This window comes from Suillus paluster, assembly GCF_016628075.1.
Source record: "Suillus paluster strain FC165 chromosome Unknown EDB91scaffold_71, whole genome shotgun sequence".
Taxonomy (NCBI): domain Eukaryota; kingdom Fungi; phylum Basidiomycota; class Agaricomycetes; order Boletales; family Suillaceae; genus Suillus; species Suillus paluster.
Window position 1 is genome coordinate 190,860 of NW_024537631.1, and position 26,506 is coordinate 217,365.

At 45.5% G+C, this 26,506-nt stretch overlaps 9 protein-coding genes across 9 annotated transcripts; 4 read left to right on the forward strand and 5 right to left on the reverse strand.

Annotated features, from left to right (window-relative positions):
- Nucleotides 1-6,497: 6,497 nt before the first annotated feature.
- On the forward strand, nucleotides 6,498-7,098 carry EDB91DRAFT_1085479 (uncharacterized protein; the record flags this gene model as incomplete). Its single annotated transcript, XM_041315904.1, has 2 exons — nucleotides 6,498-6,617; nucleotides 6,673-7,098. The coding sequence occupies 2 exons, from the start codon at nucleotides 6,498-6,500 to the stop codon at nucleotides 7,096-7,098; spliced, it is 546 nt and encodes a 181-aa protein (XP_041173028.1).
- A 5-nt stretch (nucleotides 7,099-7,103) lies between these two features.
- On the forward strand, nucleotides 7,104-7,904 carry EDB91DRAFT_1059502 (uncharacterized protein; the record flags this gene model as incomplete). The annotated part of the gene is made up of 3 exons (XM_041314254.1): nucleotides 7,104-7,363; nucleotides 7,414-7,564; nucleotides 7,620-7,904. The coding sequence occupies 3 exons, from the start codon at nucleotides 7,104-7,106 to the stop codon at nucleotides 7,902-7,904; spliced, it is 696 nt and encodes a 231-aa protein (XP_041173029.1).
- Nucleotides 7,905-9,139: 1,235 nt separating this feature from the next.
- EDB91DRAFT_1252686 (uncharacterized protein) lies at nucleotides 9,140-9,446 on the reverse strand (the record flags this gene model as incomplete). Its single annotated transcript, XM_041323540.1, has 2 exons — nucleotides 9,140-9,321; nucleotides 9,374-9,446. 2 exons carry the CDS (start codon nucleotides 9,444-9,446, stop codon nucleotides 9,140-9,142), a joined length of 255 nt encoding a protein of 84 aa, XP_041173030.1.
- Nucleotides 9,447-9,539: 93 nt separating this feature from the next.
- EDB91DRAFT_1059444 (kinase-like domain-containing protein) lies at nucleotides 9,540-10,671 on the reverse strand (the record flags this gene model as incomplete). Its single annotated transcript, XM_041314247.1, has 3 exons — nucleotides 9,540-9,985; nucleotides 10,043-10,374; nucleotides 10,439-10,671. 3 exons carry the CDS (start codon nucleotides 10,669-10,671, stop codon nucleotides 9,540-9,542), a joined length of 1,011 nt encoding a protein of 336 aa, XP_041173031.1.
- Nucleotides 10,672-12,301: 1,630 nt separating this feature from the next.
- Nucleotides 12,302-15,311, reverse strand: EDB91DRAFT_1239108 (uncharacterized protein; the record flags this gene model as incomplete). Its single annotated transcript, XM_041321811.1, has 8 exons — nucleotides 12,302-12,657; nucleotides 12,718-12,895; nucleotides 12,935-13,210; nucleotides 13,241-13,309; nucleotides 13,454-13,931; nucleotides 13,953-14,416; nucleotides 14,466-14,756; nucleotides 14,814-15,311. The coding sequence occupies 8 exons, from the start codon at nucleotides 15,309-15,311 to the stop codon at nucleotides 12,302-12,304; spliced, it is 2,610 nt and encodes an 869-aa protein (XP_041173032.1).
- A 1,926-nt stretch (nucleotides 15,312-17,237) lies between these two features.
- On the forward strand, nucleotides 17,238-18,147 carry EDB91DRAFT_787074 (uncharacterized protein). Its single transcript, XM_041328407.1, has 4 exons — nucleotides 17,238-17,399; nucleotides 17,470-17,664; nucleotides 17,714-17,883; nucleotides 17,932-18,147. Exons 1-4 carry the CDS (start codon nucleotides 17,361-17,363, stop codon nucleotides 18,020-18,022), a joined length of 495 nt encoding a protein of 164 aa, XP_041173033.1. The 5' UTR covers nucleotides 17,238-17,360; the 3' UTR covers nucleotides 18,023-18,147.
- Nucleotides 18,148-19,301: 1,154 nt separating this feature from the next.
- Nucleotides 19,302-20,851, reverse strand: EDB91DRAFT_787109 (major facilitator superfamily domain-containing protein). The gene is made up of 5 exons (XM_041328408.1): nucleotides 20,584-20,851; nucleotides 20,382-20,532; nucleotides 20,181-20,330; nucleotides 19,901-20,119; nucleotides 19,302-19,852 (listed from the first exon to the last, which is right to left on the reverse strand). The coding sequence occupies exons 1-5, from the start codon at nucleotides 20,792-20,794 to the stop codon at nucleotides 19,507-19,509; spliced, it is 1,077 nt and encodes a 358-aa protein (XP_041173034.1). The 5' UTR covers nucleotides 20,795-20,851; the 3' UTR covers nucleotides 19,302-19,506.
- Nucleotides 20,852-21,788: 937 nt separating this feature from the next.
- On the forward strand, nucleotides 21,789-23,374 carry EDB91DRAFT_1157392 (uncharacterized protein). The gene is made up of 7 exons (XM_041319667.1): nucleotides 21,789-22,059; nucleotides 22,117-22,305; nucleotides 22,362-22,557; nucleotides 22,607-22,760; nucleotides 22,812-22,974; nucleotides 23,026-23,268; nucleotides 23,323-23,374. Exons 1-6 carry the CDS (start codon nucleotides 21,886-21,888, stop codon nucleotides 23,071-23,073), a joined length of 924 nt encoding a protein of 307 aa, XP_041173035.1. The 5' UTR covers nucleotides 21,789-21,885; the 3' UTR covers nucleotides 23,074-23,268; nucleotides 23,323-23,374.
- A 389-nt stretch (nucleotides 23,375-23,763) lies between these two features.
- Nucleotides 23,764-26,369, reverse strand: EDB91DRAFT_1207122 (Metacaspase-1). The gene is made up of 14 exons (XM_041320719.1): nucleotides 25,503-26,369; nucleotides 25,368-25,449; nucleotides 25,169-25,315; nucleotides 25,051-25,113; nucleotides 24,954-25,000; nucleotides 24,884-24,901; nucleotides 24,790-24,834; nucleotides 24,654-24,678; nucleotides 24,589-24,602; nucleotides 24,458-24,535; nucleotides 24,325-24,405; nucleotides 24,251-24,269; nucleotides 24,097-24,200; nucleotides 23,764-24,040 (listed from the first exon to the last, which is right to left on the reverse strand). The coding sequence occupies exons 1-14, from the start codon at nucleotides 26,037-26,039 to the stop codon at nucleotides 24,014-24,016; spliced, it is 1,287 nt and encodes a 428-aa protein (XP_041173036.1). The 5' UTR covers nucleotides 26,040-26,369; the 3' UTR covers nucleotides 23,764-24,013.
- Nucleotides 26,370-26,506: the final 137 nt, after the last annotated feature.

Below are 26,506 nucleotides of genomic sequence, written 5' to 3' on the forward strand. Positions count from 1 at the left end.
CCGGCCCCAATAGACAAGCAACCGGACCCGTGGGATAGCAGGCGTCCTTGTCATAGACTCATAGTGATGTAAGAAAATGCTGTGATTGCAGTGATACACGGTAAGAAGTTAGTTGAACCTGTGGTTAAGCCGGTCCTTTTGGCACTCAGTATATACATAAATTTGTGTGCTGTACTGTTTTGAATAAAGACGGAGTACTGAGTTAGGACAAGATCCGTCAGTTAAGTGTACACGGCAAGCCACCCATTTTGGAAATCTTATGTCAAAAATGGCAAGTGTTCATTCAAGATGTGAGGTATATTACATAAATGGTTTTCGCGCAACCACCATGTTATATAATTGTCATTTATGTTGTGTATATTCAGAAGCATTCAGTTGCCCAACATCTAGGTGACTTCTGCAGGATGTAGGTAACATATTTTTGCAATCTCTTTCCCAAGATACAATTTCCATCTCTATGGATGTTAAAGGTGTGATATCCCTAGCGACATGTCAGTACTATAGTCAACCAAAGATGCTAAGTAGGTGTATTCATGATGATGTATGGATTATATCTGTATCCGCATATCCAATGCAGCATTCCAGAGGATGTATGAAATATGTATATCATATATCCATGATACATGACATGTATCTCTTCCAGCTGAGCTGTCAGTGTTGTGGATACTCAGAATGGAACAGATAGAAAACAACACAACATCAATTCAATGATAGCAAAGATAGACAATGACAATTAACAGTGATTACTATAGCTAGATTAAGTGCAAAAGAGCATTCAAATTCACCATAACAGATTCTTCTGAATCATATCCTGCCACACAGCCTGTGTAGTTTTCATGAGTGTTGAAACTTTGCAGCGACCAGGGAATTCCTGCAAATCAAGCTGGAGAATTTCAATCATTGCCCTGTATATTGGTCAATTGGATAAACACATGGGTGGGCTACATATCACATACTTGCAGTATGCATCTTCATACCTCGAGCCAGAATGAGCGCCTGTTTCATGGTGTGCACTTTCATGAACTTGTTCTAGCATTGTGTCAACATAGTTCCAGAACTTCTGTTTGTTCCACTTGAGGGGAGAGCCTTGAAGTTCAAAGCCAGAATCAGTGCTGTCATCATTGATTCCATCCGCATCTGCATCAACATCTGCATCCACATCCACATCTGCATCTGCAACTGCATCTGCATTTGTATCCACATACTCTTCTGAGTCTGCTACTTGGGTGTTGTGGTTTGCATTGTCACGGTGTGGGGAATTCCCCCACTGTAGGCATAAAACCCCGTCCTTTCCGCATCGTCTCACATCAGTTCCGTGTATTCCGCACGTTCCGCATTTCCTGCGCATCGTCTGATGGGTTCCGCATTCCCACGCATCCTTCGGAACCCGCCCGCACTATCCAGTATTCCCGTGCATCGTCGGACAACCTTCACATGTCCTGTCCCCATCCTTCCAGGTCCATTGGTACGCTGTATCTCTCTTCCCGTTGTTCCTAACATTATCCGGATCACACTGACACATGCCCTTATGGCACGGACCCCTATTCTGGAGTATTGCGCCCATGTGCACTGCCTACCTTCACTTCCGCTTCCTGAAAAGTTTACTACCTGTACCTCAGTGTTCCTTGAAAATAATCTTCCCTTTAAGTAGTGATACTCAGGGCTTGGGTGTTTTTTATGCAATCCCATCTTTTACCTTCCCACTTTTCCTTCACCTTACTAGAGGACTGCTTTGACTTATGCCCACTATCAATCTAACCTTGTGATATACTTCCCTCGACTTGACCTGTGAGTTCCGATGAATCTGTACATTCCGCATTGTATCCAGTTGAGTCCCGCTTTATTCCGTTCCATTCCGCTTGAGTTCTGCTTGTTCCACTTGAGTTCTGCTTGTTCTGCTTGTTCTGCTTGTTCTGCATTTTTGCGGATCCTCATCCTACCTGTGGTAGGGTTGATTAGGGTCATTTAGACAGAGACTAGTACTCCCCAGTAGCAATCCCCTTTAGGGTCGAACATGCTTGTTCTCAAGTGAGGCAGCAGGCAGCAAAGACCCAACTTTGTAGTAGATTGATTTCTCGCTGCTGCACTTGTTGTACCCACAACGGGTGGGATCAATAAGACTTTGGTGTGTACCAGGGGATTCATCTTGATACCAAAAGGCCAGGTCTGGGTGGCTCCATTGGAACTCCTCTGTCAGCTGTGGGATGTTGACATGGAGCTGGCTCGTGATGTGGTGTTGGAGATCTGGATGAAGTGAGGGGATGAGGTAGGGGGAGAAGTGATCCTTGAGGGCGACTTTTTTGTGGTCACTGATACCAATCAAGAATATGCGAAGACATCACCGCTGACTTAAATTAGATAAATTTATATTAGACGTTCAAAGAAGCATACCAAAAATGCGAATCTTGTCCAGTGCAAGGAATCAACCTCCATACTGCTATGTAAATCAGTTTGAGTGCATCCATGATACTCAATTTTTTGCTGACTGATGTAATTAGCTGTGGATAGAGAGACCTTGGTGAGTGTTTCTGTTGGTTCAAAATATACTTACTGTGGTCTTGATTGAGCCATGGATGGTTGCTAAAAGTCGTGTGACCAATTTGCCCAGTAGTGCACGCAACTCAGTGTCATCGAAGAGGCCCTCAGAAATCTTGAAAAGTTCACTGTGCCCTTTTATAAAGTCCTGTGATTCAAATGGTGAAAATTTGGGGTAAAATTAAAGGATCTTAACCTACCATGATATGTTGCTGTGTGTCGGTTACATACACGGTTAGGTTGGGGGATAGCATGCAGGCAGTCAGGTGGCCCTTCAGTGTACTCTTTCACATGCAATCAACTACAGACCCAAACAAAGAAATAACCATCAGTCACACCTCAAAATTCTTTGAGGTGAGTAATTTCTCTAGCTCCTGAAGGACATTTGCTTCGTTCTCTTCTTCTTTTTTGAGCTGGCCGGCCCTCAACTCAAGAAGCATATAGAACAAATTACTGTTCTGTATGACACTGAATCAATGGAGGAAAAGAGGACCAATAGAGTACTATACCTCAATGAATGCTAGTAGTTTCTTCAAAGGTACTCTGTGATCAGTGGCAAGCTGTTGAGCATATGTTTTGAGCTGCTTGGTGTGCCTTGGGGTGAGTTGCATTGCATCAACACTGGAATCCTGTCAATGCTGAACTCCTGCATTAACATCCATGCTGATGGGTTGGTCAAGGTCAGATGATCCAGCAGGAGAAACTGGGCATGGTGAGGTAACAGTCAGGAGAACCTGGGAATCTGACATGGAACTCAGTTGACGACTCTGGCTATGTGCCACTTGGGATTGAGAGTTTGAGCTGACAGGTCTGTGACCTGCAGTAGGACCAGAGCAAGTTGAGAGTCCTGCGTCAGAACTGAGCAGTGAGCGACCATGAGATCTGCCAGCCTGGGGTGGGACCAAGGCCAGTCCTTGTGGTCTGGGACCAGTGCTGCTTGCCATCTGAGAGCCCCCAGATGTTGAGTGAAGTGGAAAATGGCTCAATATCATCTTGGATGGTCCTTTAAGCTTTAGGGTCAACTGAACTGAATGCAAAAAGTTGAGCTTTGTTTTTTAAGGTATCAACAACACTTCCCACGCAAGTTTGAGGCTCAATGCCACAATTCAAGATCACAGAACTCAAAATACAAGTCATCAGCATTGTTGGTGAGAGACAAGTGGTGTGGCAAGGAGATGGGGCAAGTTGATGATGACCGGTCACCAAAATAGAAGGTGGGTAGGTCAGGATTCCATGTGAATATAGATGTTCATGATATGGAGGAGGTGCCAAACAGAGTATGGCAGGGAGTTATAGAGATGCGGGATGGCCACAACCTTACACTCTGCACAGATTTGATGATACTATGTACAGTTTTGTTGACGAATGGTGACTTTATTGAGATGCTTGACCTCATTTGAATCTTCGCCACGCACAAGGAGGGATTGATGAGTGGGTTGTAAGATAGGGGTGATGAGTGGGTTGTAAGATAGGATTGATGAGTGGGTTGAAAAAAAGGTGTGAGTATTGTTCAGGTTTGAGTGGTGAAGAAATATTTCTTGCTGAAAAGGCAGTGATGGTTGACAGTAAAGAAGGCATTGTTTAGTATGAAGCTATGATGTTGATTCAGCATCCCCATCAAGAGAAGATTGATGAGTTGTGCTCGCTAGTGTATGAAGAGTGGCTTCTCCTTGGTGAGAAATGCATGATTCTTTGTACTTATTAGGCATGTTTTTGTTGAAAAAAAATAAGTGTTATTCTGGAACAACAAGGGCCATGTCACAAGGTTGCAAATAACTAGGGGGGGAAATAATGATAAGGGGGATGATAAGAACCTAACTGGTGAAAATCAGCTTCTGGGACTAAGGGATACAATGATTTATGAGCAGTAGGTACTTGAACAGGTGGGATGGAGTGGATTATAGAACTAAAATGATTATGACTAGAATATGTAGAAAAGGAAGGCACCTGAGATGGCCAACTTGAAGGAGATATCTGTTGGGGTGGCGCAAATGTTGGTGGCAATAAATGTGATTGGTGTGTTGGGAATGAACTCGAAGTGCCAGCAAGTTGTGGTGGAATAGTGAGGGGGGCAAGGCATTGGGCAGATGGATAAGAATGAGGATGCGGTTGGAGAGGGAGATGCAGAACACTCTTGGTGCTTGATGTGGGTTGGAAGTGTGTCTGGGATGTGCTGTCATTTTGGACAGGTGGTGAGAAGATGAGTGGGTGATACTATGGAGTTCCTGTTTTGGCTCCCCTAGTATGTGTTGCAGGCTGAACAGTTTGCTGTTGCTGTTGCTGCTTCTTCTTCCCTGTTGTCTTGGCTTTGGTCTGTTTCTTGAATCCATGATCAAATGCAGGCTGCACAACATCTTTGTCGTTGGGTAGGATTGCTGCCTCTCCTCCAGATTTTTTTGCCAGCCTCTTTCCCTGCATCTGTTTCACAGTAGCTTTTCAGACAGCTCCAGGATCTGTGACTTGTAGTGGTGTCTCACAAAGCAATTCTGTGAGAAGAGAATGGATATGTTGGTAGTTATGGATAGAGAATGTGTTGAGGAGATAGTGTGGTGATGGCTGGTGTTTGATGATACTTGTCATTCAGTCAGTCTGTATCTGTTCCTGCCATACATGCTTAGTAGACATGTCTGTACATTTTGCATCAAGACAATTGTGCTGAAGGTTAACTGCACATAGAATATCCTGAAATGCAAGTTGAATTGTAAAGGAAACACACGGGAGGTAGTAAGGCTCACCATTCCTGACACAACTAGTTCCTCATCACTAAGCACAAGGCATGGCAGGTAAAGCAAAGCATGGCATGCAGGCATAATGGAAAAGACCTGGAGAGCAACAAATGCCACTGTGCACTGGGTTGTTGTTGAGATCAAGATTTCGCGGATGTGTCCAATATGAGTCTGGTAATAAATAGTTAGTTGGTATTTTACTAGCAATAACACAAGCGAAAGTGCACCTTCTCCTTAACTGTGTCTTGAAAGATAATATGCCCATCCACCTGTGAATGTTCACGCTCACTAGTCACAACTGAAGTCCCCCAGTAGTAACAAGTATGAGAAGGACTTTGGAAACTGTTCCTCTTGAGTATTTCTGCGCAACAAGTTGTTTCCCATGGAATGATATCCTGCTTAGACCTCTCAGTCGTCAAAATCATACACATGCTTTCCATAGAATGGTCAGTTTCTGGAAGGACAAGATCACTTGATTTACTGTACTTGGATCAGCGAGATTTTTATTGGGAATCCTGAGCAGTTGAGCATGTTCAGGATGGTCTTCAAGAAAAGTGACAACCCCTGGGCCTCCCTGAACCTACTGTTCTGCATCAGCATCATACCAATATCCACCTGTCATGATGTGCTTGATGGTGTCATTGTGAACAAACATTGTGCATGTGTCTTGACTTGGAGCTGATTATCACACGGGGGATCTGAAACTAGGCTGCACCACTGTTCTCACTGATTTGGGAAGGTATCTGTGGGTTCCATTCAATTGCCTAGTGAAATGTGTTGGTGCCATGCCCTCTCATCAGGATCTGCAGTGGATATGCAATAACTTGACAGAGAGCAAGATTCTCACTGACAACAAGAGTGGCTTGCGATGGATAGACTTTACCCCACCTGCCACATCAAAAGGGTCCAAAGAGAATGTGGTTGAGCCCCTCGGCCACATCATCACTGAAATTTTGCCCGAAGTCCCAAATTGTGGAGTGTCCTTTATAGTGAACCAAAATGTAGCACCCCTCTTGCAGCACAACAATACTTTTAGGCCTGATGGATACCTTGTACTTGGCAACAAAAAAACCCAGCCCAAGATACATTGGTTCGATATTGCTGTGCCATTCAAGTTCAAGAAGGCACAGGATAGAGAGTCTCTCTGAGATGTAAGTTGTTACAGATCTTGTTGGCATCCACTCACAAAGCCTGCTCTAGGACAAACAGAAGATAATCTGGAGCCTTCACAGTATCATGCACAAGGATCTTCTTTATCGTTTTGCATTTGGTATCACAATGGAGGACACGCAATTGAGACTGTGGCTCAGCAATTGTGCATTCCTTGTGGTTACGGAACCTATCAACTTCTTTGAGGTACGTAAACATATCACACTGTGTGTCAGGGTGCTAACAGGCATGGTACATCTAGAACATTGATGGTGTTATCTTGCTCTTTTACGCTCTTGGATCTGGATCTGGATCTTCTACTATAAAAGAGCTCGGATGGGACCCCACTGTCAAGCAGATCCAAGATGGGGAGGGTTTCCAATACAAGTTCACTATCGGGGATGAAGTGTTCACCACGACACGTGAACTTGCAACCTATGGCACAGACTCTATGGTTGGGCATGGAACTCGCATGTATGAAGCTACAGACGCTGAGGGAAAGAAAGTTGCTGTCAAAGATTCATGGAGAGAAGCTGGATGTCAACCAGAGGGCGAGATCCTAGAAAACATCTTGGCTTCCTGTGTGGAGAAGCTGCAAGTGGAGGGTTTGGCGGATGCCAAGAGGCACTTCATTGGAGTCCAGCTCTGGAAGGATGTGATAATCAACGATACCCCAGACGGATGCTGAACCCAATGTTCGCAGAAGAGCATAATCATACCTGGCAGTGGGTGTCCATCAACTTCAATCCCATCGTCTCCGCGACACCACATTTACCTAGCACAGGCGACATACCTGACTCTGGTCAGCTGTCTACCTTTCTTCCCACACAATTGGGCATTATTTCACAAAAAGACACTGGAATCCCATGCAGAGTCCATACTTCCACTATCTTCCTTAATGTTGGAGTAGCTCTCAAGGATGTCACCTCTTTGGCTGACAATCTGAGTTGCTTGTCTGGTGCACTTTTGGGTGAGCAAATTACTGTCACTCTCCTTTCCTCAGTCGCTCATTCAACTTGGCCTTGCATTATATGCACAAAGCAGGCTGGGTCCATCGCAATTTCAGTGTCAGGAACACAATTTGGGTTGGGGGTGTGGGGAAGTGGGGTGACTTCGAGTACACAAAAGAGATAGATTCAAACACTTCTAATGATGTTCGAATGATAAGATTTTTGAAAATGATCTCTTTCACTGTTAACTCATCGACAGGGAACAATGCATTTCATGGCAGTGGAAGTAGAAAGCCAGAATTACCTTTTCTTCCCACGTCATGCACGCCATCTGGACCAACTTTCAATTTGCATGAATTTCCTGCACAACATTGAATCCATATGGTGGGCATTTACCTGGATTTTATTTTATCACACGGACACGAAGATGGTGAACACTGACCATTCCTTTGATGCACATGCTCAGTTGAAAGAATACCAAGTGGCCTTCCCTGGTTTCTTCGGCCAGACATCACGCCGGGACTTCTTCCTCTACACTGGATGACTCCAAAAGAAGCTTGAAAATCTTCTTTCAAAGATGTGCTTTAATGTTTGCAGCCCTATTATTCCTGATTTCGCAGACACTCTCCAAGATGGCTATGAAAAGATGGAGGCAAAATTTCCCTTGCTAGCACTTGACAATGCTCTTCTGAAGGATATGCACACAAAAGCGGCAGCATATCTTAATGATGCGCAATGGCGTGCTGGTGGCATAGAACTTTGTCTGCTCTCCAATCTCCTGAAGCAGAAGAGGCCCAGACTGGGAGATGAAACATCACTTCCGCCAAAAAATCAAGGGAAGAAGGCTCAATATGCTTGATTTTTGATTGTTTGTATGAGAAAGAACCAGGAGATGGTAGCTTGGCGTCTTGTAGCTGTTATCTCGTGGTTATTAATGATGTATTGTCCTATAGTTCCCACGGCTGCCATATCATGGACTCATCAATTCACTGATGTTGGAAGTGTTCTTAAACTTACTACCATGTGTATACAACATATTCCAACTCAAACTTCACTGTCTCGACCTTGGTTTGCAAGGTGATGTTTTGCTTCACACCACATTGCCAATAGACCTATCTACAGTCTAAAGCCAGGTTAGGTGTGCGGATGTGAATTCCGTGTGAAGGTCTAGTAGATAGCTCCGTCCTGGGGGGCATATGCATTGTCAATGAATGGAAAAGCTCCCTGTACTCTGTACTTTCCATGAAGGAGTTTTTCTGTGTGTCTCAATTGCATACACAGCCAGTGGATGTGTTGATTAGACGAAGTGGGGCGTTTTCCAGATGAGCATGGATGGCTGGTCGAACAGTGTCTTCTAGTATTGCAGATTGACTAGGATAGTGCTGATGCAGCTCTGGAGAAAGAGTTAATCATCTTCAAGTTGGCACGTGAGTTATTTGGGGCTTACTTTGCATTCGTGCGACATGATCATTATCCAGCTTAGAGAGCATGATTTTGGAGGTTTGGAATGCGTCATCATAGTGCTGGGCTCCATGAAGCGCTGCATGCTTCAGCTCATACCCAAGATAAGACGAAGGGTTGAGCTCATTGACCTGTGAATGGGCAGTCTCATCATAATTGTTAGTACAATATTACCGTACAACATACTTCAACTCTTTCTACACTGCTTTGCGTCAACTCAGATTGAAATGTCCATAGACGAGTTGTAATTACCTATGTATAATTTGACAGTGTGGGTCCTTCATTATGATAAAAAAGCGACTGGGTCTCTCATCCGTATTAGACTTTCAACCACTCATGTTCCAAGAGATCTGCTGCACCTGCTCTATCCGACGGCTGTAATCTCAGCATCAACTGCAAAAACGAAGTGCACATAGATAGTTCGTCATTGCCAACCACTTTGTAGGATTCAAGAGCCTTTTCCAAACCTCGGATCTCTTCAACTTGTATGTGAAGCTTGCCTACAATGAACATGAACATCAGTCAACACCATGAGTCGCTGTTTCGACTCACCATCATTATTGAAATACTCCCCAAAGGTCTTTCTGGTCTGAAAATAAGTGGTGTCAAATGCTTCTCCAGCCATTACAGGCATGTGCGCAAGACGGTATGCTTCTGCGGTCCATGTAGGCCCTCCTCGCAGTGCAAAAAGCCAATGACCAGTGAGAAATTCAAAGATCTACAGACACGGTTCGGTGTTAAATGAAGAAACAAACCTATAAAATGATCTTGCCAAGCATGCCAAATTCCAGATATCTGCGCTTGGACCCCACTCACATCCTAGGATGACCTCCAGTGCGCGTAGAGCAAAAGGTTGAATGATATCAGGATGGAATCCATTTATAGAGACGGCTAAAATGTGGTGATAAGTTACGACCAGGATCACTATAATATTTGGGGACTCGCCAGTACCAAAGTTGGTCAACTTGACATTAAGTTTTGAGAACTGAATCAAGTTGAGCAGCTCATCTGAGCTAAATACATGTATTGGATGAGACAGGATAGCATGACTGGGAGGTTCGGACGAGACCACTTGCATGGGAGTTATAGAGCGTGATTCTTCCCGGATTTTAATAGCAGTGTCCACATTATCAAGTTCGACGAGGATGTTGTCGGGCTTAAGATCTTTTCCAATGACACCTCAGTTCCAGCATGACTCAGACATTTTTGATAGCAGCGCACCAGTATGAACCACATGACATTCATGGTGTAGAAAATCTAAGGCGAGAAGCAGCTGTTTTACCACAGCCTTGACCAATGAAACTGGGAGACCTCTGTCAACCTTCGGGAATATGCCCATAGCTTCGTACACCAAGCAGAGATGACGACCTTGGGTACTCGATACTTCAAAACTGTCTAGCAATGCGACAATATGGGCTTGCCCGGGATGTCTTGACTCCCCTGCCAAATCTCTTACAGATTGTAGGAAGCCAAGCTCATCAGAAAGCTGAAGTTGCACTTGCGTCGCATGGGCTGTCAGTATCTTGACTGCGACGTACTGACACTCGTGTTCTCTTTGATGTCAGGCACATAACACCTCGTCACAACTAGCCAGGAGGAAGTATCGCATTTACTCACCCTCCATGCTTCGCCAGCCAAATGCTAGAGTGTTGGCCCCATCCAAGTTTCTGAACAATGGTATATGTTGAATTAAGTTTATTTCCCAGTATCGCAGGATAGAATCCACCATTTTGATCGGCAGGAAGATCAAATGGCTCTTCAGGCCATTGCAATAGAATACTGGGATCATGTATGGTCCGGCGAGAAAAAACTTTGAAATTCAGCTTAAGTGCTTTGAATATGTTCTTCATAACACATAGGAGATAATACAGAGTTCTCTCTGGTGCGATAGGAATGAAAGTAAAATACATTAATGCTGAGCCACAGCCACAGTTCGAACCAAACCATCATCATCACAGCCACTATCATCAACTTTTTTTTGACGTCCAGTGTGATCATCGAGCTTCTTTTTGTTCAACATGCGGAACTGGTTGTGAAATTTACATCATACATCTCGATGGATCATGCGATATGGCTCGCTGTGATGCATGGTGCGTCTCAATGTCGCCCACCCTAGCTAGCCCATTTTGATTTCTCCAATCATAATATTCTTTTTGTTCAATGCTCAACAGAATCAAATCTGTAGATCATCAGCATTACTACCATCATGCATCAAGTTTCGTTGTCACACACATGATCGCCTACCATGATTGCTCCAACGAGTGAGTCAATTGTTTCTCACTATGATTCAGACATCAGACATCAATCTCCCAAATTACACTGTTCATTTTTGCATGCATTGCTCAATGAATTCAGCAAGAACAGGGACTGATTGATTCTGCGCTCAGCAGAACATGAGGAAAAATCTCGCAGAAGAATTCTGCCCATGCAGCAAGTTGGTGGTATGCCTGGACGGATGATTATTTCATTACTACGGTGGCAGATTAATGTCTAGTAAGGTGGGCATCATCAGAACACCACTCATGCGGAGTGTCTAGAGCGCTAGGCCTTCCAAATGGAACCTTCTTCATTACAAGGCGCTGGTCTCGACTCATTGAATGGGGCACAGTCTATGAAGGTTCCCGGATTCCTGTATGCTTATTTTGAGCTCTTTCAAGCCGCTCAGCAATTTCTTCCTCTTTGACCCTCGCATCTTCTAGTGTTCCCTGTAGCTCCCCCATCGGACCTGCATCTGAAAACGCATGGCGACATGTATGTCAAATATCGCTTTTGCCATATTCCTTAGACCACTCTACCTCCCTGTGTCCTCCACATCATCTCATTCATCATTGAAGGCAAAGCCAACCTCACAAGGATACATTTGAGCTAACTCAAAGCTAATTCATACTCGTCTGATGGTGGCATCATGTCCCAAAGTGACCTGATAACTGAATATTTGAATATGGACAAAATATGCCGTTGGCGTCAATGCTCCATGGCGGGTTGTTCAATTCAACGCAACGGGTGACATTCAAACTCTAAGGGTACAGCCTTTGCCTCAAATTGCCGTGCCTTGTTTTATCGCAGATGATGGCTTCTGGGAGCCAGAGATGTGAGCACTATTACGCACTCACTCCCCAGAAGAACAGGACATAGTTTCTCACTTCATTTTCAGACACCTAATTATACTGGGCGCCATTACAAATGTGCACCGATGATGGCCCATCAGAAGTAACATCACTTCGTACTCACGCTCGAATCCGAACATGGAGTGCTCGTCGTCTGAATCGCATTTTTTTCAAGGCACGACATTGGACTCCTGTATTGCATGCACGAAACATGCGACGCTTGTACAATCCATCAGGAAAACCCTCCTGAGCCAAAATCATGATAATTTTCGAAAAATGTTGTGATTTTATCAAATAGTCTGGTATTATGAGTATCAGGAATAAAGCCACTAAAGAGACGATAATGTATGATATGATTATCGCAAAAAATCAGTTATTTGAAGATACAAAAAGTATATCTATCTAAATACAAGTTCAGCCAAAAAGTATGACAATCATCTAGAACAGTATCACTTGTCCACTCTCGTGGGACGACAGCACCAAAATCCGGTATGAGATGGACACTACGAACAATGTTCGCCACTGGGACAACACTTGCCACTTTTTCACCACCATGCAGGGATCGCGAGAGCTTGTAAAGTCCATGGTGTCGATCAGGAGCAGGCGGGAATGGTGTGAACCATTCAATATAAGCTAGGTGGTTGGGAACCCAGATTGTTGGCGGAAAGAGGAGCGGTATTGATTTTGATGGTAACGCGAAGATAGCTCGTACTTGCCCAACACGGAAACCTAGACTCGGTCAACCATGAGTGATGTGTAACCTTGACGAACAGAGACAGCTAAACGTACCTTCGGTACCGGCGCTAACGACATCATTTGTGTCTGGACCAAGGCCCACAAGAGCCGTATCTGAACGGCGAGCCAGTGGACTCTGAGAACCTGAGTTCCGTTGTGGTCTGGCATGTACAGAGTCCAATGTGACTGTTGCATCCCCGTGACGACGAGCGTCTACTGAGAGCCACTTAATCTTGTGAAAAATGGGGAGAGTTCAGAATGGGAAATGAACATCGAGTGCCAACACATCGAGTGCTTGACCACTGAGGGTGATAGGATCATTGGCATGGTTGAGTTGTACGATATAGCGTGCGAGTGCTTCGCGAAAATAGGTAGCCCCGTAGTCTTCAACCAGCTTATCTATACTGACAGCCTTTGCACTAGGGTGCTTCGTCATAGTTTGAAGCCGACGGAAAGTCATATCGGGGGGACGCAAATGGTATGGCTCCGAGCAGTGATCACCAGTAAGTCGCCAATTGACGTACTTCTTGTGGTGTAAAATCTTCTCCTTTCATTCGAGCCAGTGTGTCATCTGCACAAATTCATCTTTATGATTTGTGGCACAGTAAGCGTCCTTTGCATAATCAATGTGAAGCCGTTCAGTATACTCTGTATTGTAGTTATCCGTCGTACCAAACATCGCAATCATGAGAGGGTAGTGGCGTGTGGCGTGCAGTTTCGGTAAGTTGAAACGGTTTCAGATACCAAGTTCAATGAAGATATCCTTGTTCTCATGAAAAAGATCAAGCACGTCGATCAGTAGCTGCAGGGTCTCTGAGCTATGGCACGGATATTGTGCAAGATAGAGGAAGTCGAGTAGACCCTGCACTGCTCGTAGAAGCCGGCTTCCATTTAGATTATTGGGTAGTCGAATGCCAATCACGATACTGAGGAGGAAGCGACAGATTTGTGCATGTTCGGTCCCGCTTATACGTGACAAGCCAGTGATGCCCTTGCTGAACAGACAGATATGATGGTTCAGTGGAAGTCGCCGACAATGAGCATCAATCTCTGCTGCCCCACAAGCAGCTGACAACCATCCTAACAGATGTTTGACCAAGCCTTGATATAATTGGTGCAAAATGTCTGGAGTGATAGCGCGGAAAATATTGGCGAATGGGAGATCTTCCCAGAAAGGATGGACAATAGGCTTGATGCCTACTGCCAAGCAAGCATGAACAAAGGATAGATTCCCTTCATCGAGAGTAGCGAGGGCATCAAGCACCTCACTCAGTTTTCATAAATGAAACGGTGCTGTATTGCTACCCATTTCATCAGCATCAATATCGCATTTCAGACACTCTCCGAACTTGATCCCAGTAGCAAGGAGCTGCTCTGGATAGTCACCAATGAAGCTGGCAAATAATAGATGACAACGGCGGAGAGTGCCATCCCCACTAGCCATATGAAGTCCATCTAGTCCAACAGATTTCAGCGGAGCGAGAACACGGCTCAAGCATGCATGATATAAGTTTGCCATAGTTCGCCGGTGTGAAGCTTTGTTGGTGATATGTTCGAGCCGTGTGGATGGTAAATATGCCAGAAGTATATGGGCCCCGCATGACAGCTTGCATCGGATTTCTTTTGGGATGTTGCCAATGGTGAGATAGACGGGATAGACAGATTTATTGCGGAACAAGGTTACTTGTGTTTTGTCCGACAAGATAATGATGGGAATGATGGTCCCACCCGGACAGTGCTGATCAAGTTTTTTCTAAAGTATTGTAAGTATCACATCTCATACTAGACACTATCAGCCATACCTGTGTGCCCCACCACCATTTTCTGGTATGCATATCATGAAAGAGACAAATAGTCTCATCCTCATCAGCATAGTGCCGCTCGGGGGCAAATGCAAGATATTGTGCAAAGTCAGGATCACTATACAATGACCTGACACACTCAATCACGTTGTGGTAATAGACATCAAAGGCTTCTCCAGCAACAATGATCTGCTCCCGTTTGAACTTCGGGCGGCTGGTTGGGAGCTCATGGTCGATAATTGAGTTCAGCTCATTGGCATTCTTGAAGGAGAGTGCTAAGCATTCACTGACCTATGATTATTCGCTGTTAATTACATAGACACTCATAAAACAAATGGTATATCTTACCCCGTCAATTGCAAGCAAGTCCGAAAATGCTGTCAAACTCAGTCCACAAAGTTTTGCCCATCTCACAACCTCCCAATCCATCTTAGAAGAAAAAGGATGGTACAGGTTCTCCTTCTCCACATCAACAAAATGTGCTTCATATTCCACATTAGCAGCATGACAGTTGGCTTGATTGGCTATTCTTTGACCAGCGCATGGATCTGGGTACGGCACAACTGTACATCCGCATTGCCCTTGTGCACGTGCTTGAATGTTATTGTGAGCACGGTGCTGATGTTCCTGGTCTGCTTCATCGGCCAAGTCTTCAGCAGTGACTGGGTCGTCCATGCTGCCATGGTCTTCTCGCTCCTCGACTGGAGGCTCCCATTCAGGTTCAACAATCAAACTATCATCTAGTGCGTCATCATCCAAGTTGCCATCACCAGCTTGCTGGGGAGCCAACACAAACTCATCTTTGTCATAGCCTCCCTCCTCGCCAGCTTGCTTGGGAGCCCACATAAATTCATCTGGATCATTGAGAGGTTCAAATTCCGAATTGGTGTGAGGTATTTGGGAGTGTGATTGACGGTACAGTGCTTGACAATGTGGATTGCGGCTCTTTGCAAGATGTTGACTGAGACCAATAACTGTAAGATTGTCGCGGGCACAAGCAGGGCATTTTGTTGACATTTTGCTTAAGAGCACAGGCTAGGACTCGTAGACAGTTGTTAAGAGATGGGGTGCCGGTTTCAACGCAACACACAAGCTCAAGATCCAGGATGCCGGTGCAATGGGCAAGCTAGTAAATCGACACTAAGATATTTGAGGGTCAGTCTGAGGTAAATGTTCAGAATAGCTCACCAAAACTCACCAAAACCAAAGTCAGGGCCAGTAAAGTTGAACTGCCTCCGTTGCTGAAATGCACTAAAAATCCAACAGTGCCCTCAAACTTTCCAACTTCCTCCCACTCTCTCGTCTTCACATTCCTTTACTGTTTTCAAGTTAACTTCCTGTCCTTTCAATCTAGTATACCATGTCCGCACCTATTAACTCTCATGGTGAGTGGCTACCAGCAGACTCAGAGACAGCAGCTTCTCACAAGTCTGTGGGTTTCGATAGAGGCGCGAAACGCCAAGACAAAAGCTATGGAAAATGCTGGTGAGCGACCATGCTAATGTCAATATTTAACACTCACCTGTAAGTGCAGTTTGGAAGCCAAAATCAACAAAAAAAGTTCATCAAGCATCCCCGTCAACTCAACTAGGAAGCTCGGCGCCTGGCAGCAACTATGGGAAACAGAAAAAAATCAGCACCAACAGTAAGTGTTTTTTCCGGTGCATGAACTCAATACTCACCTTTGATCAGAGGTTGCGCTGTGCACAAAAGTGGATCTGCCTCCAGATGTGACCGCTCGCAGTGACAAGAACCTGCCTTCAAAACTGAGTAAATCACTAATTCTACGAGTCATAGTAGCAATCACTAACTTTATGGTATACGACGACAGAGCGTCAGCATACCATCATGGACAAGGAGCATGGAGGTGAATCTAGCGCCAGTGAGGACTTCGAACCTGAAAAACCTCGAGGTTAGTGGTTCAAATCTAGATACCGCAAAAGGAAGTCTTACTCAGTAGTGTGCAGGCTTGTATCGACCTAACAAACTCCGTCGCACATACGCAATGCTGGATGTAACTGCCAGTGCATTGTTCAACTCTGATGAGCTCAACTCTGATGGACAGGTTGACGGCAAGAACAGCAATGATTCAGATGCTGACCATGAGGAGAGTGAAGGTGAGGAACCGGAGACCACCACCATGAGGCTCTCTGATGAGGTCAGTGAGAGATTACTTAAGCTGCGGTAGCCATAACTCAATGAAATTGAAGGTCCCTTCGCTCGTCACTGACTCAGGTAACATGAAGGCGAAGCAGTCCCAGGCTGCTCGAGATCGCAAACAAGCTGCAGAGGTGAGTCCAAACTAAACTGTTCTCAAGTGACAACCATCCAGTGAACATTTACTAGATTCCAGCCTGGCACGACGTTGACAATGCTGTTTCAGAGTCTGTCGATGGAACTACTACTTGTGGGGGTTTGGAACCCTACTCCAGTGACATCGGAGGAACTGCACTCACCTCTGCTGCACCCCAGAGCATTGCTTCTCTCATTCAAACAGAGACTGGGAAGGTGAAATTACTTGATCAAAACCAAGAGACTCGGCGAGTAGTCCGGGATGCAATTGTGGAAGCCAAGGGCCACCTTATGTTCATCAATGCTTATCCTGAGCTCGTTGACAAAAACCAAGTTGCCCTGCAGTCTTTGCTTACAGTTGCGGAGAAATGTGGCTCACACGCCATTAAACAACATCTTCAAGCAGATGTGCAGTATGCAACTCAACTTGGTAGTTTAGTAAGTCGAGTCCTTTGATGCACGTCACTAATTTTTCTTATCATTTAATTACTCAAGGTGGAGCCACACATCCCGTTATTACGCCGTGATCTGAAAGAGGTTGCATGTGCCAACATTGACGGCTACTTCCATCTCGGCCAGAGCGCAGTGAAGGCAAAAAACCTTATGGAGCAGCACACATATTCATATTCATTGAAGTTTGATGTAAGTTCAACCGTTCTTTGGCACCCAATATCTTCACACTCAGAACTAACTTTCTTTATTTCTTTGACAGTCCAATGATGACCCCTCGCCTAGAGCAAACAAACCCTACCAGGGTGAACTCCTGATCTTCCTATTACATACTGGAGTCTTCAATGGCCCGAAGTCCATCGGCGTCAAATTTGCAGAGCACTTCATCGAGATTGCGAGCAACAAGGCCAATCGCCCCGAAATACCTGTGCCATTGCTGGCACTGGTTGCGACAGCAGTAATGTCCTTCTATCTATGTCTTTGTGCAGTACTAACTCATTTTCAAGATCTATGCAGCCCTTTTTTGGAAGACGCTTGGTTCTCCAGGGAAATTCAACTTTATGGGGAATCAACTCAGTGAAACATATACCTTTTATGTGAAGTTCCTCGAGGGCTTGAAGGAGGACGTGCCTAAGAAGTTTCACTGCATGATGGCTGACATTTATGAATCCGTACAGTAAGTTTTACTGGTGTGCATGGTGCTAGATATTGACACTACTGGCAGGATCTTGAAACGAAAGGGTGGTGATAATCTGGCTGATGAGCATCGAAAGGCATTGGCGTTACTCGACCTTGATGGCATGGGTGAGGATTAGCTTCTAGTATGTGCTGATCCATACCCGTAAATAGTGCAGATTCGTTGATCACTCCTTTTCGCATACCCTGGTCTTTAGCAGCTTAGTTCGCGTGTTTTTATATACGTCTTTTAATCAAATGCTAGTCTTTTTTCTTGTAACACCGTCTGAAACGCATGATTTGTGCATCATAATTCAACATATACTTTCTGCGATTGCTCGTAATATCAACTAATTCTTGATAGTTATACATTATTTTCAAGGGGGTAAAAAAGTACTTCTATGCGCCATAATTTGCCTAAGGCCAATAATGTGTGATAATAATTAGACATTATTGAGCATTACTGTGATTTAATATAATTTGTCTCAGGAGGCTTTTCCTGATGTCGTCTTTGGTTGTTCTAACATTATCGCATTGTCTGATATGATATGATTTATCGGTCACACCTTGACATGGTCTGTCGTTGATGCAAACACGCCTGAGTCACTCCGTGATCGCGTCTTTCCATGCGCCTTGCTGCAAGCTGTCCCCAGTTGAATCACTACACATAATGACAGCATGTAGCGGGCAGGCGGCCAGACTCGACTCACAATGCATCCCAATCCCCCTTCATTCCGTCCTTCTCCTTCTCCCGTTCTGTCTTCTGCGTCTGTTCTACTGACATCTTCATGAATACCATCCTCTTTCTTCGTAGCCCACCAACCACCCCAGCTTTCTGGCATCTATGAAAGAGGTTACTCTACCCGCTTCTGAAAAGCTTGTCTCAGGCTCTTGTATATTTCCCTACGTCATATTTGCCTTCGCCATACCCCCGCGCATGAAGAGCTGTCCGTGCGACTGTGATGCTGGCCATTATGTACGTGCTATATAATGTTATATATGTCGTTCTAATTTGTCCACTGGTTCACTGATGGCCAAGCAAGCAAATCAAATCAACTTAGATTTAATAACGACTCGGACACTGACCGCGATTCACGGCTGTTCATAACGCTTTCTCCTTTTCTACTTGTGCCTGTTTCATCACTTCGAATCTCGACGACCGGTTTTAATACGATCGCGACCGCATACGACGTTTTTGAAGATCGTTTATTCATATCACGTACGACAGAGATAATTACCTCCTCTCACGACCAACTGACACTACATACTCGGACCCGCTCTCCATCACGCTTCGCAACTCCCGCCCTAGTTTTTCCTCTGCAAACGAGGCAAAAAGACGGTCAACGTAGTCTACTCCGATATGTTTTACACCATACAAATCAAACGCGAACGGATTGATTGTATGCAATGTGCGTGAACCAGTCTGCCGGTCTACCCATGGCCAGATGTGTAGTGTATGGGAAAAAACTGTATGAAGTCTGCTATGCTCTAATCGTACCCCAAAAGTCGAATGAAAAACGCATCTACCTTGCAAGTCGTCAACAAAAACGGTCGTCAAAAGGAACAGTCGTCAAAAGAAATAGAAACTACACAAGTAAATCCGCCAGGTCAGCTTTGTCGCTCGCTATACCATATTTTTCACCTCTACATCGTTCAGCTTTTCGTCAAAGTGTGTGCTGTGTTGAGCAGCATGTACGGGGTCGCTGCGTTTTGGTTGGGCCATGTGATCCGTACTGCGGTCGTAGAAGATTGATACTGAAATGATTTCAAGAGCGACAAGTCCAACGAGGAACCAAAAGGCCGCGGATCGACCGCTGTACTCAAGTGAACCTCCACAGGTGGCTTCCACGGATGTCTCTATTGAGCTGACAGCAGCGAGGCCAATAGCTGATCCAAATTGAAGCGCGCCATTAAAGATGGCACCAACTGTGCCGGCCATGGATGAAGGTGCAGCTTGAAAAATAGCAATGCTGTGAAGCACTTAAAATGCGTTCATAAAGGCATGATTTAGAACTTACTTCGTATGTGTATAGGCCAGCATAGCCCCTCCGCTTCCTAGAGTAAAAGCTGGGAAGATATATGGCCAATAATCCTGGGGGTTCCCTCCACCGAGTGCCAGCAATACCGTCGCAACCATGCACAAGGACAGACCAGTGAGAATGATCCATTTCGGACTGAAAATGCGAGAAAGTGGTCCGGTGAAACTCATAGTGAGGGCTATGATACCGATCGGGAACCTGGTGAGCAAAAAATTACGTATCAATGATGGGCAACATGGAGTGACAGCGAGGACCCTACATGTGTACAGCCGATGATATCACCGACCAGTGAAACACATTTTGCCATAGGGTAGTAAAAATCGTGAACACCGTGCTCCACCAAAAGAATGGCAAGAGTGCGACGGCGAAAAGAACGGAGAAATTGTGGTAAAACCATGTCCGGAGTGGTCTGGTCTAAGGTGAGCCATGATTGGTGATTGGTGCATCCCCGATAACGTACATTGCAGCTTTTTCCACTGGCATAAGTGTTTCCCAGTAAAAAAACCCAACCCCCATTGAAAGCGAGATAATGAGTGGGACCAACACTATTGCGGATGCCCAACCATCTGTGGAGCCGGATGTCACAGCGAAGATGAATAAGGTCAAGGCAACTACCACAGCTCGTGAGCGATGCGAAGTAGAGTATGCTGGAACATTCATACCGGTTAAAATGCTTACACCGACTAAATCAAGAGATTTCCATTTCGCTTCTGTAGGCTCAAGGGTGTCTGTAGTCTCTGCAATTTGTGGCGGTATGATGAAGACGCATCCCAGAGCTACCGACACAGTATCGTGGATGTCGCGCCTAAGCATCATGCCATTGGAAGGGTCGTCTACAAGCCTTTCCATGTTTTGAATAGTTTCTTCGGACATTCCTGATTAATGCCGAATGATATTCCACGTTGCAGCCGCGGTATGTGCCTGCATAATCCAACTTGAGGTCAGAATTGATGATAACCTAGCAGAGAAATCCTTGCCCGCAGCCCGGTCCATGGTGAAAACCCCGACAGCCCGTTTCAGGATGTGCGCTCCTATCAAGGTTACAAAACCCTGATCGACACCGGCGGGAACGTGTGGTCCATCCCAGACACCTGAAACAACGCATCTATAACCGTCCCGTCGATTAACCTGTTGGAAGTTAACGCCAAAGCTGCTTTCTAACTGGTAGGACGTACATCGGTCCTAAATCTGCTACTCCGTTCCGGACTGGCACTTACAAGGCCGCCATAGGTGTCGTCAATGGTCGGCGTGGCCTGACTAGAAATCAAGTCTGATGATTGGTGGGTTCCGGCTGTGACTACCAGTGAAAATTTGCGTTAGTGTCCGTGGCAGACATCTCGAAGTTCTAACTTACATGGCCAGAGCAGATACATGAACCAAGTCCTCGCGAGATTGACTTGCTCGTGGATCTCAGGACATGCGCAAATAGCACAGGCAGTATGACGCTCGGTGTTTCGCCACCGGTCCCGTGAGCGTTCCTCAGCATCGCGTCTAGAACCCTGGATGCGTCAACGTCGTGTACGCTTGGTGGAGTTGCGATCCATTCGTCGCTTGCTGCTCTATTGTTTGTCGAGCTTGTCCCACGTAAGTCACAGTGGATACGGCAGCGTTTTGCATGTTGAAGTACACGTTCTCATTGAAGCTGATGATGGATTCAGGTTCGCTGGTAGTCTCGCTCAAGTCGCTTAAGTCGCTGGTGTCACTCGTATTTCGCATTTCGTGAATGAGATCTGAGACATGTTAGAAAAGTTAGAACAATATTGGTAGTTAGATGTACTCGGGAAGTGCCGCCTGCGTCGGCAGAAACCTTGCTTGACCAATTAACATGACTGGTAACAGGAAAGAAAAAAGTTCATTTGCTGTTTGGAGTGAAGTAACTTGATCCTCAACTCACGCATGAGCACTTGAGCCACAATTAACCCTAACAATCTGTGTCTCTTGCATCTGTCGGTGTATCGCACATCATGCCTCCCATTTCCAAACGACGAAAGCTTTCAGACCTAACTGCAGGAGATACAAACGAATTGCTTCATAAGCTCCAGGAATTTCGTTCCAACCTTGATGAAGGAGACAAGGATTTGTCTGCTGGTCTGATCGATAAACTCCAAGAACTGCGTGACAAATTGGAAGACGTTAAGGTTGATGAAGGTTGAATGACGCTGAATTGTTCACAGAGCTGATCAGCCTCTCCTTAGCACACTTACTTCTCTAAGGTGGATCCAATAACGCTCGTTTCATTGAGGATATCGTCTGGTCCACTTTTTCTGATCAGCGACAAGAGGCAAGAAGTCGAAAACCTTGGATTGGCCGAAATATCAGGGTGTCTTCCGATTGATACTGCACGATTTCTGATAAGTTTAGTGCGCGGCCACGTCGCAACGGTGGTATGTTACGGTGGTTGATTTCCATGATCGACTGTATATTCATTTAAACTCCAAAGACGAAAGCTGGATGTCGCATCTTGACCAACATACTCTTGTTGAGAGTTGTATCGGTCATGTGTGCGGGTGACACGACGGTGAACATAATTCCAGAATTCCCTATCCCTAGAACGATCTTCAACCGAGACTCTGGCAAATGTTCGTTTAGTGGCGTCGTCGACTTCCTGGTGACTAAACTCCCCGCTCGGTACACCGGTTAGTTATTTTCTGTCGCGTGCTAGAATGACTTTGAACTATTCTTTAGAATACCTCCTGGGCGATCCGACCACAGCACTGGCGAATCCCGGAAACATCAAGGGACCAATGACGTCCAACATCTTCGAAGCCCAGCGCGATAACGTTCGGGCCGCTCTGTCTCAGGCTGCAATTGCTGCGGCTTCGTATTGCCAATTTCAGGGGTCAGCTCTTTGTCGTTCTATGTTCCGTGACGTAGTCTAACTTTATGATAGCTTATCTGTCATCAGGGGTGTTGTCACCAGCGGAGAACAGTGGATATTCTTTGTGTACGAAAGACACACAGATGGTACTGGGCTAGTCCTATCTTCTCCTGAATACACTCTGGGACGGGATCTCGAAGGTCTAGCCTTGGTTCTTGGCCTCTTGCGGGATTCGGTGCGACTGAATTCTCGTATCTCATTTTTGCATCCTCACTGTTTCGAATAGATTGATAACGCAACTAGCTCCAACCATACATTCTTCACTACTATGTGACGGATATATGGTCCTACAGCACGTTCTCCTCGATAAGCTCCCTGTAGAGAATTTGTATTTGTATTGTTGGATGTTCAACATCGACTCTGTATTCCTTTTCCTCGTTTGTTATCACGGACTCTATACTGTACTGTACTATATAATCTCGTTGCGTCGCATTATTTGTACCTCAGCGGTTCTGTCTACAACGGTGAGGTACAGTTCATGTTCTTTGCACGCTGTCTCTCACTTACATTGTTTCGTCTTCAGACTCGTCTCTTAGGTACTATTAATGTCATAGTGGTTCTGTCTACAACGCTGACTCGGAGACTCGTCTCTTAGTTTCTACTTTCTATATATGATGGTGAGTGGCGGTTTACATGCCTCAAAACGTCCCGTCCCAGCGCTAGCCTAGTGGATGTGGGATCACTGGGGGACGTATGCACTCCTGCAAACATCGACAAAAGAAAGACAGAAGATCGTGCTGGATCGTGACATCATTGTACAACTCAAAGACGTGGCAAAACATGATGGACGGAATCAAGGTCCTAGAAATATTGTAGCTGTATGTATCTTTTTTTCATTTTTAAGCAGTAGTCAGTTGTACCTTGACTATACTTATATCCATGTGCAGATACAATTTCCTTCCAAATAGTTGTTAGCGACCAACTAGCTATAATTGGAGAGCAGTAGGATCTGAGATCTGCCAGTGACAGCTTGTTTGATTGCTGGAAATACTGTAGACGCGAGAGAGCCAAGCAAAAACGATATTGATATTCAAGGTGGAACATAAGAGGAAAGTCCAAAGTAGACCCGACTCCATTTTGTGCATTTTCACTGCTAGAAGTTAGACATACACTTGTTAACGAGAGACCAAGGCTGATACATATGTAGTATTACACCAATAAATTAGTCAATATCATATAAATTGTAAACGAATATCGCAGCACAACGTCCAACGCTAGATGATGAAGCGTAGATTAGTATCCTGTTGAAAAGCGGTGTTAACTTAAATCCATTACACTACAAACCGCAAGTGCTTACGATCGGATGCGAGCTCGACAGTTGTGGTTTCTGTTTATAGTCCTGTTTCAGAATGTCCCTAACAGACTTAAGCAGTTCTTGATAGCTTTGTACTGGCTTCCTTGCTGTTCGCCAAGTCAGTCTCACGCAGCGAGAAGCAGAACTCCAAACCAACCTAGAGACGTAACAAAGGCCTGTCATTGGCGATGCATGTCAGCTCAGACAATATTGAAAGAGAAAATTACTCACGTAGCTCATAGCCCCAACGGCTATACCACTCTGTGTCGTATCAGCACTTGTTTGATCATCGCGACAGCTAGCGAATGATATCTAGACAGTGGCAGAAGTACGGCACGATTCATAACGTCAGGCGGTCACTTACAACGTCGGCACTTGTGGCCTTCTGTGCTTGAGCCTGAGGAGTTACGGGACTTCCCTTGAGGCGTCCATTAGGATGGTACTGCAAGACAATTAGTCCTCCTGCTGGCTGAAGAAGTCCGGTATCGTGCTCACAACGTATGGCAAATCTGGCAGTGGGCGGTCAGTCAGCTTTTATCATTACGGAACGATGTGCTTACCCAGTGCAGTTCCTGAGTGACAAGACTAAGGGAACTGATTAGGTTTGTCTGATGCCCGCTGTGCCAAGGAAAGCTTACATCAAAGATAGCCTAAATAGACGGAGTTCCATTAAGCCGAACAGGGAAGTACCATAACGTTCAGACTTACGGTCAGACGACAGCCAGTTGGCAACGATTTCACCTGTGAAACATCGTATCAGTGTATTTCTCCCATCGCGCAGCAAGCGTACCATAATGCGGTGCATTTCCTGCATCGGAATAATGAGCATTAACGGCAGATTAACAATGGGAAGGGCTCACGTCATCAACAATTATTCCGGCCTTCTTGTAGTCGACAGGGTATATCACTGCACGAGGAAATCTGATGGTGTTCTGAGCAGAAGGGAATGTTTCTTACCTTCATCAAGTCCATCAACTTCATCCCCATCTTGATCTGGAACCTGTCCCCCGTGGCCCGAGTCTAAACGACAATGAGTACATTCAAATACACCCGCAAGTTGGGGAAAATATCGTACAGTGGAAAAATAGCGCATCATGGGGCTGGGCGTCCTTCACAAGCCAACGCATTGCATCCAGAATGTTTCGCCTTGTTGGAATCTGCCTCGAAGTGGTGGCATCATCGACCAACGTCACAATATCGCCCTCTTTGTAGTTCCACTTGGCTAGAGTACGAGTATAAGTAAACGACGCCGAATTGGACAAAGAGCAACAGACATGTCAAAAACCGCTTCACATTGCGTACATCGTTGATGCACCCTCGAAGCTCTTTTCGTTGGCCTTTGTAATTGATTCCAATCTGAAAAAGACGCTCGACTCAAGTTTTCAATTGGTCTCAATTTCTTTACTCACACAGAGCGCTTTCTTCCGCCCGGTGCACTTTGAATATTGGAAATGAACGTGACCATTATGGTGCACAACCTGTTGGTGAAGATGTGGCTGCACCTGCTGCTGAGGAGGAACGATAGGCCTATGTGCGCTGCTTGCCGAGTTTACGCGCGATCGGTGACCATTACCGTGAGGCGTCGGCGGACGTAGATGTTGTGTAGAACGTGAGTGCTGCACGTTGTGGGAACTGCTTGTGCGCTGAGGTGGGTGGGACGGAGGCTGAGCGGTTGGTGCGAAACCGAGCTGCTGCTGCGAGGCGGTGCGGCGAATGGTTTGAGGTACGGCAGAAGTCGAATGAGAATGGTGATGATGCCCCTGTCTGTGAGACTGAACTTGAGTGTGGGTCTGACCATGACCATGACCATGATTATTCCTGAATGACTGCCGAGCGCCGGATGGAAGGCCAGGGTCTGAAACAAATTGTGGAACAGGCATGGGCGGAGGACGTGGTGGAGGACGAGAAGGCTGAGACATTAGAGGGTGAGGTGGGAGTAGAGACATGTAGGGAGATGGGGGGGCCGCGTTGCATGGGGAATTGGTGGGGGAAGCGCTCGTGTATGAGAGGGAAAGACTTGATGGAGGTTCTCATGTGAACGCATGCGGCTATAAGAAAGCAAAGTAATGAAGCGGCAATGAATTCTAGATGGACGTGGAATCTGATGAAGCTTACCGAGGACTGGGGGAAAATTCATTGTGAAGTTGTCAATATGTTCATTGGAGAGAAACTGAAAGAAAGTATATTCACTTTGGCGTCGCTGATCGGGAAGCATTTGGCAGACCGAGCGGTACAAATGGCCTGGGGAATGGATCATGGGATCGATGTAGTTCACTGTGATATGGTCATTCCTTGATCAGTAAAGACTTGCTGTATCATGTAGATGATTGCGTACCTCGGCGGAATCCCAGGGCTACATCATAATCACATTAGCTGTTTCGAACAAGGGAGAACAAACTTATGACTCACGACG

Bases quoted from the DNA above. Each gene is read 5' to 3' on its own strand.
- EDB91DRAFT_787074 (XM_041328407.1), top strand. From the start codon at position 17,361: ATGGAGCAGCACACATATTCATATTCATTGAAGTTTGAT. The intron at 17,400-17,469 runs GTAAGTTCAACC...TTTCTTTGACAG, and splicing joins CATATTCATTGAAGTTTGAT to TCCAATGATGACCCCTCGCC. The intron at 17,665-17,713 runs GTAATGTCCTTC...CTCATTTTCAAG, and splicing joins TGGCACTGGTTGCGACAGCA to ATCTATGCAGCCCTTTTTTG.
- EDB91DRAFT_787109 (XM_041328408.1), bottom strand. From the start codon at position 20,794: ATGTCCGAAGAAACTATTCAAAACATGGAAAGGCTTGTAGACGACCCT. The intron at 20,533-20,583 runs GTATGAATGTTC...GAGCTGTGGTAG, and splicing joins CGGTGTAAGCATTTTAACCG to TTGCCTTGACCTTATTCATC. The intron at 19,853-19,900 runs GTAAGTTCTAAA...AGTGCTTCACAG, and splicing joins CTGGCCTATACACATACGAA to CATTGCTATTTTTCAAGCTG.
- EDB91DRAFT_1157392 (XM_041319667.1), top strand. From the start codon at position 21,886: ATGCCTCCCATTTCCAAACGACGAAAGCTTTCAGACCTAACTGCAGGA. The intron at 22,558-22,606 runs GTTAGTTATTTT...ACTATTCTTTAG, and splicing joins ACTCCCCGCTCGGTACACCG to AATACCTCCTGGGCGATCCG. The intron at 22,761-22,811 runs GTCAGCTCTTTG...ACTTTATGATAG, and splicing joins TCGTATTGCCAATTTCAGGG to CTTATCTGTCATCAGGGGTG.
- EDB91DRAFT_1207122 (XM_041320719.1), bottom strand. From the start codon at position 26,039: ATGTCTCTACTCCCACCTCACCCTCTAATGTCTCAGCCTTCTCGTCCT. The intron at 25,316-25,367 runs GTCTGTTGCTCT...CTCGTACTCTAG, and splicing joins TGTGAAGCGGTTTTTGACAT to CCAAGTGGAACTACAAAGAG. The intron at 25,001-25,050 runs GTAAGAAACATT...TTCCTCGTGCAG, and splicing joins AGTTGATGGACTTGATGAAG to TGATATACCCTGTCGACTAC.